Source organism: Choloepus didactylus, chromosome 15 (genome assembly GCF_015220235.1).
Source record: "Choloepus didactylus isolate mChoDid1 chromosome 15, mChoDid1.pri, whole genome shotgun sequence".
NCBI lineage: Eukaryota > Metazoa > Chordata > Mammalia > Pilosa > Megalonychidae > Choloepus > Choloepus didactylus.
Window position 1 is genome coordinate 31,108,371 of NC_051321.1, and position 18,282 is coordinate 31,126,652.

At 47.1% G+C, this 18,282-nt stretch overlaps 1 protein-coding gene across 13 annotated transcripts in view; it reads right to left on the bottom strand.

Moving 5' to 3' along the window:
• Positions 1–3,128: 3,128 nt before the first annotated feature.
• GBF1 (golgi brefeldin A resistant guanine nucleotide exchange factor 1) overlaps positions 3,129–18,282 on the bottom strand; it is a 149,029-nt gene continuing 133,875 nt past the window's right edge. For 3 of the 13 annotated variants that reach the window (XM_037804036.1, XM_037804034.1, XM_037804033.1), the window contains exons 21-42: positions 17,939–18,064; positions 17,584–17,666; positions 16,854–17,090; positions 16,472–16,565; positions 15,924–16,100; positions 15,548–15,612; positions 15,341–15,464; positions 15,095–15,166; positions 14,858–14,952; positions 14,461–14,614; positions 11,685–11,919; positions 10,985–11,145; positions 10,603–10,849; positions 10,259–10,464; positions 9,222–9,372; positions 8,985–9,115; positions 8,849–8,891; positions 8,672–8,799; positions 8,304–8,417; positions 7,987–8,167; positions 7,691–7,819; positions 3,129–7,162 (exon numbers count right to left, since the gene is read on the bottom strand). In XM_037804036.1, the coding sequence (XP_037659964.1) occupies positions 6,882–7,162; positions 7,691–7,819; positions 7,987–8,167; positions 8,304–8,417; positions 8,672–8,799; positions 8,849–8,891; positions 8,985–9,115; positions 9,222–9,372; positions 10,259–10,464; positions 10,603–10,849; positions 10,985–11,145; positions 11,685–11,919; positions 14,461–14,614; positions 14,858–14,952; positions 15,095–15,166; positions 15,341–15,464; positions 15,548–15,612; positions 15,924–16,100; positions 16,472–16,565; positions 16,854–17,090; positions 17,584–17,666; positions 17,939–18,064 (3,234 nt within the window). In that variant the 3' untranslated portion in view covers positions 3,129–6,881. The remainder of the gene's footprint in view (positions 7,163–7,690; positions 7,820–7,986; positions 8,168–8,303; positions 8,418–8,671; positions 8,800–8,848; positions 8,892–8,984; positions 9,116–9,221; positions 9,373–10,258; positions 10,465–10,602; positions 10,850–10,984; positions 11,146–11,684; positions 11,920–14,460; positions 14,615–14,857; positions 14,953–15,094; positions 15,167–15,340; positions 15,465–15,547; positions 15,613–15,923; positions 16,101–16,471; positions 16,566–16,853; positions 17,091–17,583; positions 17,667–17,938; positions 18,065–18,282) is intronic. The other 10 variants (XM_037804040.1, XM_037804039.1, XM_037804045.1 and 7 more) reach the window with 6 other exon arrangements.

Here is an 18,282-nt window from a genome sequence, read left to right on the forward strand (position 1 = left end):
GAAGATGCTGGGCGCACGCTGGTATTCGTGCAGGTGTACGTGCGGGACCGCGTACATGCAAAGATGTTCAAGGATGTCGATGTGTATCTGTCTGTCTTGCGTGTGTGCGTACTCTGGAGTGTGTGCATATGCCGCTCTCCAGTCCAGGGGCTAGTTCAGAGAAAGCCCTCCTCCCACCCTCTCCCGCGTCCCGGCCACCCAAAGGTCTGGACCCCACTCACTGCCGAGGCGGCTCCGGTTCCGGCTTTTCTCCCGGCCCGGCCCGCCTCGGACGGGTCGCGAACCTCTCCAGCTACCGGGGATCCAGCTGGGAAAGCCCCTTTATCGCCCCCGGGAGGGGGGAATTCCCGTGACGTTACTGTGCGTCACTCCCTATGCCCTTTTTCATTGGTTGGAAGTTTAACGCCCGGACTCACGCAGCCAATCGGGAGCGACTGACGAGCGACTCTTAGAGGGGACAGATTCACTTAGGGCAGGAAGCTGGGAGTCGGGATGACTGTCGCCCGCCCGGAGCTCTAGCTTCCGGCCTACTCCAAGGCGAGACTTGGTGACCGAGCGCCAGGCCCAGCCCCGGCCGAAAGCCGAGCCCCTGTTCTCCGGCCCGCACCGGCCTGCTGGGGACGGCTGGGAGAGCCGCTAACTTCATGCTTCTGCTGTGCCTGACACTTGGCCACATCTGAAGCCAGGGAACCTCAGGGGGAAGCCAGCCGGTCCCAGCCCTCAAGTCCCCCCCTCCCAGAGCCGGGCCCCGCTGCCGGGAAAAATTAGAGGAAGAGGAAGGAAATTGATCTTGCGGTCAGTCCTACGGCGCCATCTGGCGGCCTCCCTGGGCACCCGAAGCCGTAAAGACTACAGTCCCCCGGACCCTCCTCTCTTGCTCAGTCTCTTACTCAGTCTACGGCCCTCGTGGCCCCTGGAAGAGACAGGCCGGTCCTAAAACTTTTTCTGTAAGTGGCAGGTTCACAGTGGGCCTGGAGCTCTGCGCGGGGGAAGGGGAATGGGGTGTTTATCTGGGAGGCTCAGGCTTCTTCCATCCATCACAGAGATCTGAAATGTTGGAATTGAAAAGGCGGTCAAAGTCTAAATAGTTCAGACATTCTCCAATGTAGGAAATCGGCTCTTATCTACTTCCCAGCTTCGGCTTGAATCCTTCTAGTGGCGGGGAGGTCAGTACAGTTTTCACAAAGCACTGATCCTGTGGCTGGACTTCTCTGGTTGGTAGTTTGTCTTTAGCAGGCACAACGAGTAATCTCTGATCTTGGAGTCATCCTTCCTAGGCTCGCGGTAGAACACAGGCTGTTTCAGGTCTCTCCTGCAACGTGCCCCTGACCTTGAAATTGCAGGCCTGCACTAGAACTGAGTAAAGGGTGACTATTACGGCCCTTGATTTGGGAATTTATTTTCCTATTACTTCCCCCTCCTTCTCACGTTGCCCACAAATGGAACGTGTCAGGTACTATGTTAAGGTTCTTTACTGTAAGTTCTTATTCGTCCTCTCAACAATGCCAGGAGGTCAATATTACCTTTACTTTACAGATAAAGAAATTAAGGCTCAGAAAGATGTTTCCAAGTAGAAGCTCTTTTCCCTAAATTCATATAAAACAAAGTAGCCCTTTTCCACCTACTGTGGGTCCCTCAAGCAAATACTGTATCAAATAATTTGTTGGAATCCACGTATATTGTCTACCACATTCCCTTGGTAAAGCACATTCTTAAAATGCAATGAGGTTAGTTTTGCATAGTTCAACTGAGTGAACCTGTGCGGGTTGCCATTGATCATGACTGTCCTTTCCAAGTGCTCAGAAACCACCTGCTGAAATTGGCCTGAATTCTTCCAGTCTCCACAATGTCTCTAGAAACACCCCAAGGGGTTGACCTATTTTAGTTACAAGATTCTGAGCTGTAATTTATCTGGACATTAAAAACAAAAACAAAGCAAAATAAACTAAAATTTTATTATGGAAAACTTCAAGCATATAAAAAGTAGAAAATATAGTATAATGAACTCCCTCCCATGTATCCATTAATCATCTCCAACAATTCTCAACTTGTGTGGGCCTGGAGATTTTTAATTAACTCAAAGTAGTTTATTGTCTGTTGCTGTAGCTTCATCTATCTGGGCTTAAGAAACCTGTTCATTACATTTGTTCCACTAATTTTCAACCTAATGATCATCTATTTCTGCACCCAGCTCTAGGCATAACACCTGGCTCGGAACATATGCACCGTAAATTCACTCTATTCATTCACCAATGAATAGTGAGAGCATATTCTACAAAACAGTGTCTCTGCTTGCAGGGAGCTTACATTCTAGTGGGATGAGTCAGTCAAAAATGAAATAGATGTATAATACTCTGTTGGTGATAATTGCTACAGAGCAAAATAAGCAGATAAGGGAATAGAGAGGGACAAAGGTTTTCTCTATAGCAGTCAGGGAAGCCCTGTTTGGTAACATTTGAACAGGGATTTGAAAAAAAATGAGGGAGTGAACAATGTGGGTATCTGGAGGCAGAACCTTGCAGGTGGAGGACCCTGCAAGCACAAAGGTCTGTTGTGAATACGTTTGGCATATTTGAAGAACAGCAAAGTTAGTTAGGTGGAATGAAGTAAGAATTTAGATTTTATTCTGAATGAGATGGAAAGCCACTGGAGGCTTTTGAGCAGTGGAGTGAAAATATGACATGTTTGAAAAGGTCTGTTTGGCTGCCGTGTGGACGGGAGATTGGAACATGTAGAGGATTTGGGTGGTAATGGGTGGAGATGGAGAGAACTGATCAGACTCTGGATAGATTTGAAAGATAGAAGCAACAAGACTGGCTGAGGGATTGGATGTAGGATGTGAGAAAAGAGGGGAGGATTTTGGAATAAGAATCTGAAAGAATGGAGCTGTCCTTTAATGATATGAGGTAGGCCAGGGAGGAGCAGATTTGTTAAGGGCAGTAAAAAAAAATTTTTTTTTTCCTCACTCCGAGGTGTGGCCAATACTCTGGACCCGTGGCAAGACACACAGCTTTTTCCTATGTTTAAATTTATTTATTTATTTAAATTTTTATTGTGGTAAAATACATACAACACATTTCCCATTTTAACCACTTTCAAGTATACTATTTAGTGGTGTTAATTACATTCACAATGTTGTGCTATCACCACCATCCATAATTTTCTTTTTAAGTTTGTTATATTAAGATGCCTCTGAGGCATGCAGATGGAGATGCTGAGGGGCAGGTAGATGTATCAGTCTGGAGTTGAGAGGAGGGGTCAGGATAGAGATGTAAAATTAGAGTTAGGTGTAACAATACTGTAATGGATGGTGTTTAAAATCTTCCCAGTGGAGATCACCCAGGGAATGAGTATAACAGAGAAAAGATTTGAGGAATGAGCCCTGGAGCATTCTAATTTCAGAGGCTGTGGAGAGGAGGAGCCAACAAAGGAAACTGAAAAGGCATGCCCAGTGAGATGGAAGAGAACCAAGAGAAAGTCTCAGAAGCCAAGTGAAGAATATTTCAAGGAGGGGGTTGATCAGTTGTTTACTTGAACTAAAACTCCTTCTTCCTAACCGAAGCCCAGGGGCTGAGTGGTTTTGCTTTCTCATGGCCACTCTTCTCTCAAACAGTGAGCCCTGAACAAAGGTAAATATCCACAGGCTCTAATAACCACGTTAAAAATTTTTCCTAGCATTGTATGTGTGTGTGTGTGCGTGTGTGTGCATGGGAATGAGCCTGTGCTAGTGGTAGCTCATTCTGTAGTTCATCCTTACTGATCTTTTTTTTCAATATACCAATATATATAATCTAGAAAGGATAAAATATATCAATTTAGGTTTACAGTGGGAATGCAAGGCTGGTTCAATATTTTCAAATCGATCAGTTTAATTCACAATATCAATAGTCTCAAAAGGGAAAAAAGACAAGATAATCTAAATACATGCAGAAAGTTACTTGATAATTTTCAACGTACAGGAATAACAAAAATGTGAAGTATATTATGAAACTTCCTCACCTGAAAAGATGCTTACAAGAAACCTACAGGTAAAATTATATTTTATGTTGATCAGTTGGATACTTTCTCTCTAAGATGAAAATTAGGTAAATATCTTCCCCCATCACTGCTATTCTACAACAAACTGAAAGTCCTAACCAGTGCCATAAGGCTTAAAAAAGGCAGATAGATTGGTCAGTAAGAAATAAAACTGTTTCACTCCACAGACAACATTGTCCTGATATCATTTTTATAGGCTCAGAGAATTCACATTTATTCTTAGCTATGTGCATCTCTTTCCAGTTTTAATCCACTTCTACTAAATTCTGAGCTCACTAGGTTAAACAGCCTATACAACCAATGGTTTATTCAGAGCCTTGACCTTTTATTTCTCATTGGAAGCTACAGAAAATGTATTTAGCATAGGAGGATTTCTGTACCACCAACGCCACTACTTTTGAATTAAAGCAGTGTCATAGGAAAACCATGAGGTTTGCAGTGAGACAGCTGGGTTTGAGTCCCCACTTCCCAGTGCCTTGACCTCTTTCAACCTGTTTTGTCATCCAGACAAAACCTCTAAAGGTTGTTTGATCGATGCACTTCATAATGACATATATAATAGGTGCTCTAAAAATGTCAGTTGTCTGTGTTATAGTCTTAGGTCATGGAACCATCTCCAGTTTCCTCTGGACTTTTTGGAATCTGCTTTCTTAGAATTCTGGTAGGAGATATGATTAAAACCAGCATTTCCCTCCAGATTACACTGTCACTTTCTCCCAAGCATTTTTTTGTCCTTCCACATCACCAAACCACTCTTCCTTGGTCAGAAATAAGGCCTGAGTATTAGTTCCTCTTACAGCTTCCTGTGCCTTTTAAGAGACAACACTGTCAACAACACAAGTCATGCATGTGTCAGTTGCTCTTTTTATAACAGAGTAAGACTTCCGGCAAATGTTTTTCTTTGTTATGCAGTGGGGAGAGGGGTTAGTTTGCAACCTCTCCAGCTTCTTTCCTAATTTTTGCAGACCAATTCAAGGACACAGACTCATCATATTCCTTTGTACACTGGACTTCACACCTCTTTGCAGCAACTGACAGTATTCTCCTCAAAGGGAAACACATGGAAGCTTCTAAAGGCAGAGCTTGTGGAGCTTAAATGGGAGAACCGAGATACCATAGCTGAGGTAAAGAGCCCTAGTGTCCACCTGACTGTAGATACAGAGTTTTCTGCAACACACACAGAGCCCCTACCTCTTCTACCTGTCCCTCTGGATAGTGTGGAAATTGAGCATGGTCTGGGCTACTTGAAGGAAGAATGGAAGAGGAAGAAACTAATCTAAGAGCTTTGGTCTCATCTCTTTTTTCCAGATTGGGCTGTTCCCATTTCTGAGGTTCCCCTTTCCATACCTGAGGAAGGTGCTTACAGAAGTCCAGCTTCCCAGCAACATTCATGTGGAAGTGCTGAGCAAAGAGAGGCCCAAGGTGATATACGGTCACCCGGCCAGCTGGGCCCCTATGAAGAGAGTGAGTGCCCCTAACTCTCCATGAGGGAGGCCAGCTGGTAGTACAAGAGGATACCACCCTCCCAAGAGGGTGACAGGACCATGGTGGAGGAGGAAGCCAAGATGATATAGATGCTTCACTTGAGAAAGCTTTATATACACATTTGGCCTCACCCACAGCACCTCAGGGCTGCCCACTCCTTGAAGGGGCCACATTCCTATCCCATGGACACTCCCACCTGTCTTACCCTGACCCAAAAGGAAAGAAGGGGATGGATCTTCCAATCACGCTGCACTGACTGGGGTTGGATGGAGGCTATGGGGCAGGAAGAAATTGCTCTTCCCCAATGTGGGGCCCAAATAAATGCCCTGTGCCAGAAACATGATCAAGCTGTGGGCAAGATGGTCCCCTTTCTTAAGTCCCATTGGGCTCCTTTATGTTCCTGGGCCATGAGGCACATTCTAGGCAAGATTTCTGAATAACACAGCTCCAATCTGACTCATCTTGCCTTTGATTCCAGGCATGTTTTCTCAGGTTATCTCCCTTGCAGTAGTTATAAAAGAGGATAACTACTCAAGCTCCTGGCACCCTGGTGACAAGGGTGCGCTGTTGTGGTGTTGGTCGGGGATGGCTGCAGTGGCAAAGGAATCCTGATCCCTGTCCTGGCATCTGGCTGGTGGCCAGGAGCCATGTGGGCCAGACCATTTGTAGGCTCAGTCTCACTGTACTTCTGTTCTTGCAAGGTCCAAGCTCTGGGTATCCCAATAACATGGTGCCCTGACCCACAAGCTTAAGAAGGACACTGGAGGGAAAGGCAATGATGTTGGTACTAAGACATTTATTACATCATAAAAAGTCCACTTTGTCCTGTTTTCCTATATGTACATGCTCCTGTGGGCAGTCCCTCTGTCCAGCCCCACCTGCCTACCCTCCATGGTGCCAATCAACTCTCCAAACTGACCAACTAATTAATAGAAAAGGAAGAACTGGAGGAGGTGGCCCAGGGTTGATGGGAGTGGGAATGGGAGAGGGAAACAAAGTGCAGTTTGGGCCTGGCTCTCATTGCTTTTCCATGGGCAGGTGTGACACATTAGCACTGCAGGGTTGGCACAGTGAAGCCTGCCCAGAGCTGCCAGGATGGAGGCGGAGCTGCAGGTGGTACCTGAGTGGGTTCTCAGGGGGGATCCCAGGAATGGAGAGCAGAGAAGGAAGAAGGTCCCACAGTCCAACTGTGTTTCCCAGGAGGGACTATAAATTTTTCTTTTTCAGTTCCCCATCCAAGAAGCAGCTACAGCAGCTCAGGCTGGACCTGAAGAGTTTGTGGCCCCTGGGACAGCTAGAGAGGGGGGCTGGGGATAGCCTGGTAGGAAGTACTGGTCCTGATCTCTGAGGGACCTGCCTTAGTTGACCTCGGAGGTGGGCATGGGGTCTGTGGGACGAGGTGTGGCCAGGAGGGGCACTGGGGAGGTGGCCTCGATGAGTGCAGGGTTGAGGATGATGGGTAGAGTCATGGGTGGCACGCCCACCTGCAGTGGGGAGGCCAAGGGCTGCAAGATCAGTGGGGGCTGAGCCAGGGGTGGAGGCCCATCTGGGGTAGGGCTCAGCCTGCTGGGACTAGAGGCCACTGGTGATCCAGGGGAGCTGCTGTTGGTGGCTCGGGGGCCCTCAGGCTTCTCAAAGTCTATAGGGAGAGCAAGGCAGCTGCAATCAGACTCTGTTGTTGGCACAGGGTAGCTCTCCCATTCCCTAGCTGGTATACCAAACATCTGTCATTCTCCCCTGCCCCCTACCGCTGTCCACCCCTGCATCTCTGTGAGCTAAACGGCCCCTCCCAGGTTAAAAACTTGGGAATCTCCTCTTGAATTGCATTCTGATGTCCAACTACCCTCCACCTCCTTTGCTGTATCCCTAGTCAGGTTAATTTTGGTCCGGTCTTTACTAGAATCCCTGAAGGGCAACCTCTGCATATTCATTCCAAGTGCTGGGCCCAGCCTTTTCCTTCAAACCTGAAAATCCCAAGCAACTAGATCATCGTAGCTTACTTGGTCCTGCCATTTCTCACAGGAAGAGGAGACAAGTAAGATTCTCTGGTTCCCTCCTTCCCCTGGCTCAATGCCCATGACCAGCAGCAATCCCAAGCTACTCTAGGCCTCCTCTTAGGCTTCCTGCTTCCTGCCCAACACCCAGCAAGCTAGCCCAGAAGACTTACCACAGGCCCCCAGCTCAGAGGGCATCTCTGGGGGAGGTGGATGGCCAGGTGTCCTTGTGTCACCAGCAGCAGGAGTCAGGTGGGTGGAGGTCAGAGGTTTTTGGGCATGAGGCTCCATGGGCATGGGGTCTGGGGAGGGTGGAGAATCCAGATGGCAGCTCTAGTGCTTTCTTTCTAGCAGAGCCCTGGCTGCCCACTGGTCTTCCCACCCATCTAGGGCCCAGAGAACTAATTCAGCTCCAGAGTTATTTTGAGCTTTGGGGGCTTTTCTTGATGAAAATGGGCTGAGCTCCTACCCTGAATGACAGTCTGCTTGAAGAGCTCATCTCGTAGGTGGGGCAGAAAACAGTCAATGCGCTCCCATGTGATCTCCCAGAGGGCTGAGGGGCCACCTCCTCGCACATCTGCACTGTGGAAAATCTCCGCTGTGTCCATCACCAGAAGCATGTTCTTCAGAGACTCAGGGATGGCCTCAGACTGCAGGGAGCACCACGAATATAGGAAAGTAGTCATGGGGAAATATGGCAAGGGGGAGGTAGCTACCAATGGGAACCAGCAAGTCTTCCCAGTTGGTGGGAGAAAAAGGCAGAAGTCGGGCTGAGGTGGAACATACCAGTAAGTCACTGGAACCTGCATGCATGTACTTGTCCATGAAGTCCAGGATGGTCAGCCAGAGGGCCGCAAAGGTAGAGAGTGACAGCAGTGGAGACAGGTGCTGCAGGAAGACCTACAGCCCACCAGCCTCTTTCAGCCAAGGGTAGTATAGGAGCCTTCTGCACCCTTCTCCGAGGCTGGGAGGCAAGACTGCTCTATCTTGCATAGCAATCTTAGATCAAAGATTCCTCTAAGATCCAGAATCCTCCTGGGTCCCACTAAGTCTCCAGAGCTGGAGGTCCTGAGCACCAACCAGAAGCCCTGGCTTTCCTCTTGGGAAGAGGCAGATGTGGGCGGAGTGGGCCAGAGGAGGTGGATAAACAGTACCTTAGAGAGCAGTGTGGAGGCTCTCATCCGGGTCTCCTCCATCCCACCCACATCTGCAGGGCTGATGTTCTCCAAGAGCTTGGTCAGTAGTGGAAACAACACCTGGTGGGTAAATACCCAATATCCCCCTATCAGGGTCAGTTGAGAAGTCTTACCTGTCCCAAGGAACCCACGTACCGGGGTGGATGGGTAGAGAGCATGAGGGATGGTATGATCCAGGCTGAGGATTGACATTAGGGGTTTTTCAGGCTACATGTGGCTCTCTTTGTCTTAAGGATTTGTACTTTATCTAAAGACCAGTGGGAAGGCCTACCTTGTTAAAACAGGACTCCCATTCTAGGGCGTCTAGCTTTTGCAGATCAGGTACCAGCAGCGCTCGCTGCAGATAGGTCAGTGCCTGCATCCGCACCTGGCGCCGGGCATCACAGCACAGGCAGGCAATACCTGGGAGCAAAAGCAGGGTCAGAATCCCTGCAGGCAACCTGAACCTGGTACTTCCCAAGCTCTAGCTCCACATCCTGCCCCTACCCTGCCTGCTCCCCCAAGGTACCCTGCAGTAAAGGGCACCAGCAGTGGGCCCAGAGAGTGCGTGAATCTGCTTCGATCTTCCGGCCACCTGTCTCCAGGTGCCGCTGCTCCTCCGCCCATGAACTGTAGATGGAGGCTGCTCGCGTGTGCAGGGTATGCATCAGGTCTAGCAACTGGAATCACAGGAGGGGGACAGGACACGAGTGGGGTTAGGTCTTCTCCCCTCCCCCCTCACTGTCCCTGACTGAGTCCTCAAGGGGCCCCTCTCATCACTCCACCTTTCCTCAACTTCATAAGCTGGTTGTGCCAGTCCTGGACAGTGTTGCTCAAAGTGAGAGTCAGGTATTACTTGTGGTACAGGAGATTTTAGGAAGGGCATGAATTAACATTTAGTAACACTGAATTACACAGTGAGAAAGGTACTTTCTTTTCAATTCTATTTCACACCTTCTGATGACAGGGAAAGCCTCATTTTGTTAATCTCATTTAAAAACAAAAAGTAAACCCCAGGCTCAGAAGGCTTTGATGGGCAATAATGTTGGCCACATTTAATAATAATTTTTTATTTTCATCATTTTTCTAAGGTTTCTCTATTTAAAGCAATTAGTTCTCCACTTATTTAGCAATATAAAGTCTGCTCTTAAGAGAAATTTTATATCCCTTGTTTAGATACAGAATAGCTCTGGAAGGATACAGAAGAAACTGACAGTGGTGGTTGCCCCTGGGAAGGGGAACATAGTGGCTGGGGAAAGGAATGGAAGGGAGACTTACTTTTATCTGTTTGCCCTTTTGTATCTTTTGAACTTTGTACTATATGCATATATTACCTATTCAAAAAGTAAATAAACTTTAAGGATAAATTTAAGAAAAATAAATAAACTTAAGCAAACAAAGAAATACAGGTGGTCTAGGATAAGGAGAATACTGTGAAGGTGGTGGGTGGGGGCCTGGGCTGGAACACTTGGGCCCTTCCTTTCAGCCCTGACTTTCCCTGGCCCCACCCTGGCTCCCCCTATCAGGTGCAGAGAGAGGAGAGGAAGTAAAGGGTGCCATACTTACATCCTGACTGACCTGTAAAGACACCGTATGGTAGCTGGCGGGCACGCCTTCATCCTCATCGTCATCACTATGCCCGCCCCGAGTGGCATGTTGGCTGGAGGTTCGAGGCCGCCGAAGCACTGAGCCCTCCTTGGATTTCTTCTTGAAGCGGTTACCCTTGCTGTCGTATTTGTGACTCTTGTTCCGTTTCTCCTGGGACTTGTACCCTGAGCAGAGCCGGACCCAGATCACATTTGCACATCCATGTTAATAGATGTCCTACCTTTTCCTCCCCTCTCTACCTCTCCCCTGGATATTCAATTCACACGGCTATTCCCCATCTGCCCCTTTACCAAGTGACCCACCGCCATTCAGACTGGCCTCCACAAAAATGCGGAGAGACTTGACGCAGAGCTCAAAGTTGTCGGGTGTGATATGGGCAGCATCACGCACGATGAAAGACAGCGATTCCACACACTTAAGCAGGGACTTAGTGTCGTGTGGCCCCAGGTCCAGTCCCACTGTAAGGCTGTACTGATTGACCAGGGGCGAAGGGCTTGGTCGGCTGGGCCCTGGCCCTGGCTTGGAGTTGTCGATGTCGTCCTTCCCCACCTATAAAGCACACAGAGGAAGCTGGGGACCCAGGCTGGACCTCTATCTACCTTACTGATGTGCTTTCAGACACCCAGGAATCTTTCCCTCGTGCCAAAGAGGAAAGGTTCACCCTCTGCCCATACCCTCACTCACCACCAACCAACCGCTGTTGACCACATCAGCATCTGTGGCTGACCGGTGTATCTTGCCAGGTCTGCCATGGTCAGTGTAGACCTCTGAGTCAGAAGTGTAACCTCGGTCCAAGCTCACATCATTTGGATGGTAGGATGGGAGCTCACTGTCTGACTGGGCTCCTGAGCCAGACAGGGAAAACAGCCAAGTCAGGGTGGGGATGAAGACACTGGGGCAAAGGATAAATTATGCTCTCAGAAGCAAGAGCACTGAAGCCTGGCCTCTACTCTCTCTGGGTTGGCTTAGTTTCAGCCTTGTCACCAGAGGGCTGAAGGATGGCCTGGACAGTTTCTCTCTTGACCTTTGGGCTCCTGATGGCATCTAGTAACAGCTGTGTGTGTGTGTGTGTGTGTGTGTGTGTAGGGGGTGTCTGGCCTTTGGGCTCCTGATGGCATCTAGTAACAGCTGTGTGTGTGTGTGTGTGCGTGTGTGTAGGGGGTGTCTGGCTTCATAGCCTTCACTGCCTGCTTGCTTTCATGCTATCTGACCTGTGAATATTGGGGAGAGGCCAATGGGCACCAGAAACTCCGGAAGCAGATGGCAGAAGCCCAGGGTGTTTATTCTGCCAAATGCAATAACCTGTGTTTTGCTTTCCTGCCCCAGCCCCTGAGGCCATAACTGTTTATCTGCCAGTGTGGACCTTCCTGGGAAAAGGCCTTACCAGCATCAGGTGCATCAGGTGCATCAGCCCTGGCTGTGGCCTGCAGAGCAGCTGGAGGTTTCACACCTGAGCCAATGCACTCCAGTAGTGTGAAGAGGGTAGCCCAGTCATCGCCTGAGTGGATGTTGGCTGCGTTGGTCTTAAGTAGTTCATGGAGCCCAAAGGCAACCTGGTGGCTGACTCGGGACAGCACGCTGGGCTTCATCAGTAGCAAAATGCGCAGGGAGAGTAGTACCTGGGGTGGGGGGTGGGGAGCGGGTACACAGTTTTCTGTCTAGTCTCCTCCACCAGTCTCTTTAGGCCACTGAGGGAAGTTTGGCTAGGGCCCAATGCAGGGCACTGCTAGTGGTCTTTTCTTTTATTCAGTTTCTTTTTTAATTGACATCTTTATTGGGATAATTGTAGATTCGTATGTAGTTTGAGGAAATAATACAGAGAGATCTTTTATATACTTTATCCAGTTGACCCCAATGGTTACATAATACAAAACTATAGTATAATATCACAACCAGGAAACTGACATTGATACAATCCACTGATCTTTTTTAGATTTCCCTATTTCACTTGTACTCGTATGTGCATGTATGTGTATATTAAGTTCTATAGAATTTTATCACCTGTGTAGGTTAATGTGTATCCACCACTATAGTCAAGAGAGTGAACAGTTCTAATACCACAGGATCCCTCATGTTGCCCTTTTATAACCATACCCACCCTATATCCTGCCCCTATATCCTTAACCCGCCTTCAACTTCTAAAATTTTGTCATTTCAAAAATTTTATATAAGTAACACTTATATAATCATATAGTACATAGCCTTTGGGATTGGCTTTTTTTTCATTCAGCATAATTCCCTGCTAGAAATTCATCAAAGTTTTTGCATGTATCAATAGTTTGTCCCTTTTTATTGCTGAGTAGTAATCCACAGTATATATGCACAATTTAATTATTTATCTGTTGATGGTCATCATCTGGGCTGATTTCAGTTTTTAGCTAATGCAAATAAAACTTCTAAGAACATTCATATACAGGTTTTTATGTGAATGTAAATTTTCATTTCTCTGGGATAAATGCCCAAGACTACAACGGCAAGTTTAGTTTTATAAGAAACTGCCAACAGAGTGGCTACACCCTTTTACATTCCTACCAGCCATGTGTGAATAGTCCAGTTTCTCCACATACTCATTTGGTATGTCACTAGTTTTTATTTTAGCCATTTTGATGGGTGTGTAGTGATAATTCATTATGGTTTTAATTTGCATTTCCCTGATAGCTAATGATGTTGCATATCTTTTCGTGTGCTTATTTGCCATCCATATATCATCTTTGGAGAAATGTGTATTCATGTCTTTTGCCCATTTTCTAATTATATTATTAAATTTTTTTTTACTATTGATGTTTTAAAATTGTGGAATATAACATATTTACATAGAAGTAATTACTTTCCAAGTGCAATTTAACAAGTAGTTATACTATTGATTTTTGAGATTTATTTTAATATTTTAGATACTAGTCCTTTGTCAGATATATGATTTGCAAATATTTCCTCCCAGTGTGTAGCTTTTCTTTTTATCCTCCTCACATGGGCTTTCAGAGGGCCCAAGTTTTTAATATTGATGAAGTCCAATTTATCAATTTTTCCTTTGATGGATGATGATTTTGTTGTTGAGTGCAAGAACTCTTTGCCTAGCCTTAGATCCTAAAGATTTTCTATGTTTCATTCTAAAAGTTTTATAGTTTTATATTTTACACTTATTTAAGTCCATGATCCATTCTGAGTTAATTTTTATAGAAGGTGTGAGGTTCAGGTCAAGGTTCATTTCCCCCGCCCCGACATGGTTGTCAATTATTCCAGTACTATTTGTTGAAAAGTCTATCCTTCCTTCATTGTTTTTGTCAAAAACCAGTTGAGCATGTTAGTGTGGACCTATTTCTCAGTTCTGTATTCCATTGATCTACATGTCTATATTCTGCCAATACTGCACAGCCTTGATTACTGTGGCTATATAGTAAGCCTTAATATCAGATAGAGTGATTCCTCCCACCTTATTCTTTGTCAAGATTGCACTGGCTATTTTAGGGCTTGTACTTTTTCCTTATAAATTTTAGAATAAGTTTGTCTATGTCTACAAAAATCCTTTCTGGGATTTTGATAGGAGTTGCATTAAACTGATAGATCAATTTGGGGAGAAGTAACATCCATGAACATAAGTATTTCTCTTCATTCATTTAGGTATTCTTTGATTTCTTTCATCAGCATTTTGTAATTTTCAGCATACAGACCCTAAACATTTTATTTGAAGCAACTGTATATGGTATTGTGTTTTTAATTTCAGTTTCCATGTATTAATTGTTAGTATACAGAAATACAATTGATTTGTGTTAATTTTGAATCCTGTAACCTTGCTGAACTCACTTATTAGTTCTATGCTTGTGGTCTTTTGTAGCTGGGCTGAGAGATCTCAGGAGATTCCTAAGTGTGAGAACCAGGAAACCAGGTGCAAGGGGAGGACTGCTCTAAGGCAGCACAAGTCCAGCCCTGAGAGCGGATGCATTTATAGGAGCCTGAATAGGGGCTGAGCACCAGCTTCACGCCTTAGGCCATCCCCAACTCACCCCCAATGCCACCCGTTAGACCCCACCAATCCTGTGGTTAGTCACTGGGCACCTGCTACGGGGTACTAAATGTGCTCTCTGTCTCAGGCCATATCCACAACTGAAACTGGCCTTAGCCCCTTGTATACCCACCCACTCTCCCTGGTGTACTCTGCTTACCTGGCCACTGATCTCTTCTCTCCGGAGCAGCCGAATAGCCAGACGCAGTAGCCCCACGACTGCCCTCTCCACAAGGAAGCAGAAATCCTGTGCCTGGACACACAGGTGGTATAGATGGTCTCGGACAGTCTGCCAAACACAGCCCACACGGTCCCTGCAGGGAACACAACAGATAAGGACAGTTTCAGCTGGAGAGGCCACTGAGCAATAAGCCTTCCTTCCTAATTGAGGCTAGACCTTTTGAGGCTCATTGATATTATACTTTGAGCAGACGGGTATAATGAGGAAGCCTCTCCCCCTTGTCTACAGCCTCACATGCATCTTACCCAAGACGGCTCCAGACTTCCATCCCATTATAGGGTGTGGCTAAAAACTGCCCACATCTGCCTTCTCCTACCTGTTCTCTAGCACAATTCTCAGGAGCATCTCCAGGCAGAAAGCAGCATCCTCCTCGTCATATGTCTCTTCATCTGGTGTCACTGAGACCAGAGCCTGGAAGAGAAGCAGCAGGAAGGCAGATATGGAGAAGCCAGCCACTGGCCCTGCCCTGCCAGAAATCCAGACTTACATTACTGTGTCCCCACACCTCAGACCCAGCCAGTCTGTTCATCCCTGTTTCTTCTTCGTACTGTACCTTCATGAGCTCTTGCAGTGACTCCAGCTGGAGGAATTTGCTTTCTGTGATCATCTTTTCTGGGTCACATTGCTAGAGAAGGCACAAGATAGAGGGGTCAGTGACAAGGGCTGGAGGGAAGAGAGCATACACAAGAGCCAGGGAGAGAGATCAGGAGTCATGATTTTATTCTTCAGTTTGTAAGGCAAGTGTCTATCCAGTAGGGAGGGCTCTGGGCTTGCTCACCAGGGGTGAGCAGGCAGTTACCTTGATACAATCCAAGGCCACTCTCTTGGCCTCTTGGTTCTCAGTGGATGGACCCCGCACACTAGACTGCTCAGGACCACTCAGTGTCAGCCAGCTCACAAAGCTTAGCACTGTTGACTCTCCTCTGCAGAAAATGGGTACAGCCTGGTGAGTCCCAGAACCCTGATTCTCCCTCCCTAAGGCGTTCAGCCTCTGGTCTCCCCTCACCGGTTTGATGGTGTCTCCTCCCGCTGCAGAGAAATCTTGCCATTTGGATCCACAAAATCTTCTACCTGGAAAAGCAAGTCAAGTATAATTTATTTTCACATGCCCTTTTTATTTCCTGGCCCTCATGGAAAATTCTCTGGCTTTCTTCCAAGAGCCCTCTGCTCTATACTACTGGGCCTCCTCTAATTGGTGGCTGGCAATGGCTCCCACCAGCCTTCCTCATAGTTATCCCCCAGGTCTTACATTTGAAGAGTTCCTGAAGAGCTTCAGCAGGTATCAGGCCTAGAGTTACTATCAACCAGTTCTGAATATATACAGCATGTAATCTTGGGGCTTTTGCTTTGTTATTGTTGACTATTCTCCTACCAAAAATTACCTCCACCATAGCTTTGGGCAGCAGTTGGGCTCGGAAGAGCTGCAGCATAGCCTCCATGATATTCTTCCAGCCCTCCCGCAAGATGTCACCATGACGATGGGCCAAATGGAATACTGTCTTGGCTGCAATGTGAGCTTTGGGGTTGCTTCCAAACACACTGGGCAGGTTCTCAATAGACTGGAAAAGAAGATGAGAAGAGGCTTAGGGTCTGGCTGATGTCTGAGAAGGAAAATCTCTTAAGCCTCTGCTGATGGTTCCCTAAGGATTCTTCTGCTAGCTCTGCTTCAATCCTCTGTAATACTTGAGGGAAGGGCTAACCTGGTTAAGACTTTCCCCACACTTGTATCTCTTCTCTCATTCCCATTACATGTGATGATACTATTCTCATTTCTGGGTATGCAAACCAGAAATGGCCTATGCTCTGCTTGAGGTCATGGGAGCTGAGGGAAGATGCAGAGGGAAGCAAGTTCCACACATAAGGGTAGCTCCACGGCTAGAAGAGAGGTCCTCCTTGGGAACTCCAAGTACACAATCCCTCCCCTGCTTACCTCACTGCTGAGAGCTGTGAATTTGCACAGAGAGATGATGAGATTGTCAAACACATCACTGAGTCCATAGTGGGCAGAGATCATGGCGCACTTTCTGTAAGATCACCCCCATACCAAAAACAGAGTCACTGGAAAGCTGTGCAGCCCTTCCAAGTCCCTAAGGAGGCTTGCCTGGGACTCTTCCCCAACCAGACCCAGGAAGAAATCTTTTACTTTCAAGTTTGTTTTAAGACTAAGCTTTCCCAAGCTTCAGCCTTCCTCCAAAAACTCAGGAGGAACCCCATTCTATGGAAAATAAAGAGTGGGAGTCTGAGAGAAATGCAGACAACCATGGTAGCTCAAATTGCTGGGAGAAGGTCAAGACCAAGACCAAAGGGGCTACCTGAAACCTGAGATGGCTTTCTGGATGATTGCCTCTTCAAGGCTTTTGTCAAAGACATAAGAGAGAGCAGCAATAGTGGGGCCCCAGGTCATGGTGAAGAGGTCAAGATCATAGCTGCCAGCAGGCAAACGCAGGAATATGCCCTCCGGGGTGGCTCCTCGATGAAGCAGCACATTCCACACATAGTTCTCCCGAACCAAGCCAGTCTGCTCCTCAGGCATCACAATTTCCTCATTCCTGTCAATAAGCAAGGAAAGAAATGGGGTCTTTAGTTCTGAAGTAAGAAGATCTTATACTTTCTGCATATGAGAGAATGAACAAGTCTCTCTACTTTTTCTAATTTACAGTCAAGAATTCAATGCCTCATCTCTGATCTCTGACCAAAGTCTCACCCTCCAGTGGTCCATCTTGAGTTTTCTATCAGCCTCAGAATGTATCATGTGAGCTGGACAGGAAAACTCAGCTGCTTTGGGTTTGGAAAGTAGGGCCATGACACCCCACTTAAAGGGGACAGTTGGGACCTTAGCTTAAAGTACTAGAGTTCCAATATTGTTGAGGCTTCTAGAAGGAAGAAACAAGTTGGGAGACAAGGGGCTGCCCAACTAAGTCCCAAAGCTAAATCTAGGGCATATGAGTCACCACAGAGTCTGGTGTGACTCTGAAAACTGGAAAAGGAGGCAATGTGTTTCTCCTCAACAGAGATGCTACACCGTTCTCCATACATACTCACTTGATGGCATGGTACATGTCCTCCAGGATGTCTTGCTCAAAGTCTTTGCCTCCGTTCACACCTTTTAGGTTTTTGCGAAACTCCTAAAGACAGGGCAGTGAGCTTCCCCCCACCCCGTGTTAATGCTGTAGCCCCACCTAAGGAACTCCTGGGTCTGTGGTAAACAGGACTCAGGAAACAGTAAGTGAAAGAACCCACCCCACCCTCCACCTCAATTCCTTTTCTGGATTGGTCAGCCCTCCCTGATTTCCTCAGACCGAACCCTATCTTCTACGCCCACTGGAAATCCTTGTCCTTCGTGCTACCTCCAAAGTTGTGCTGGATCTTCTCTACCCTGGCTGGGAGCCAAGCTTACCTCCAGGGTCATGGGTGCATTCTGTTTGCGAACGTTGTGGTTGTGCTGGTCAGTATTAAGCATGATGACAGCATAGGCCAGGGCAAAGCAGGCATCGCTATTGGCAAATGGGGAGCCATTACAATTCTGAAAAAGCAAAGATCCCACCTGTGTCAATGCCCTTCTTTGGCCAATTAAGCCTTTAGTACCAACCCACTGGTCAGTGTCAAAATAGAGGGGAGGTACCCCCAGAAAGTGGCCAGCCTCTTGCCAACTCCTTAAGAGAGGCTAGTCTTCATGGAAAGCTCATTGATGTTGCTCTCAGCCTTCTTAGGAGACAGCAGGTGGGTACTTTAGTTGGAGCC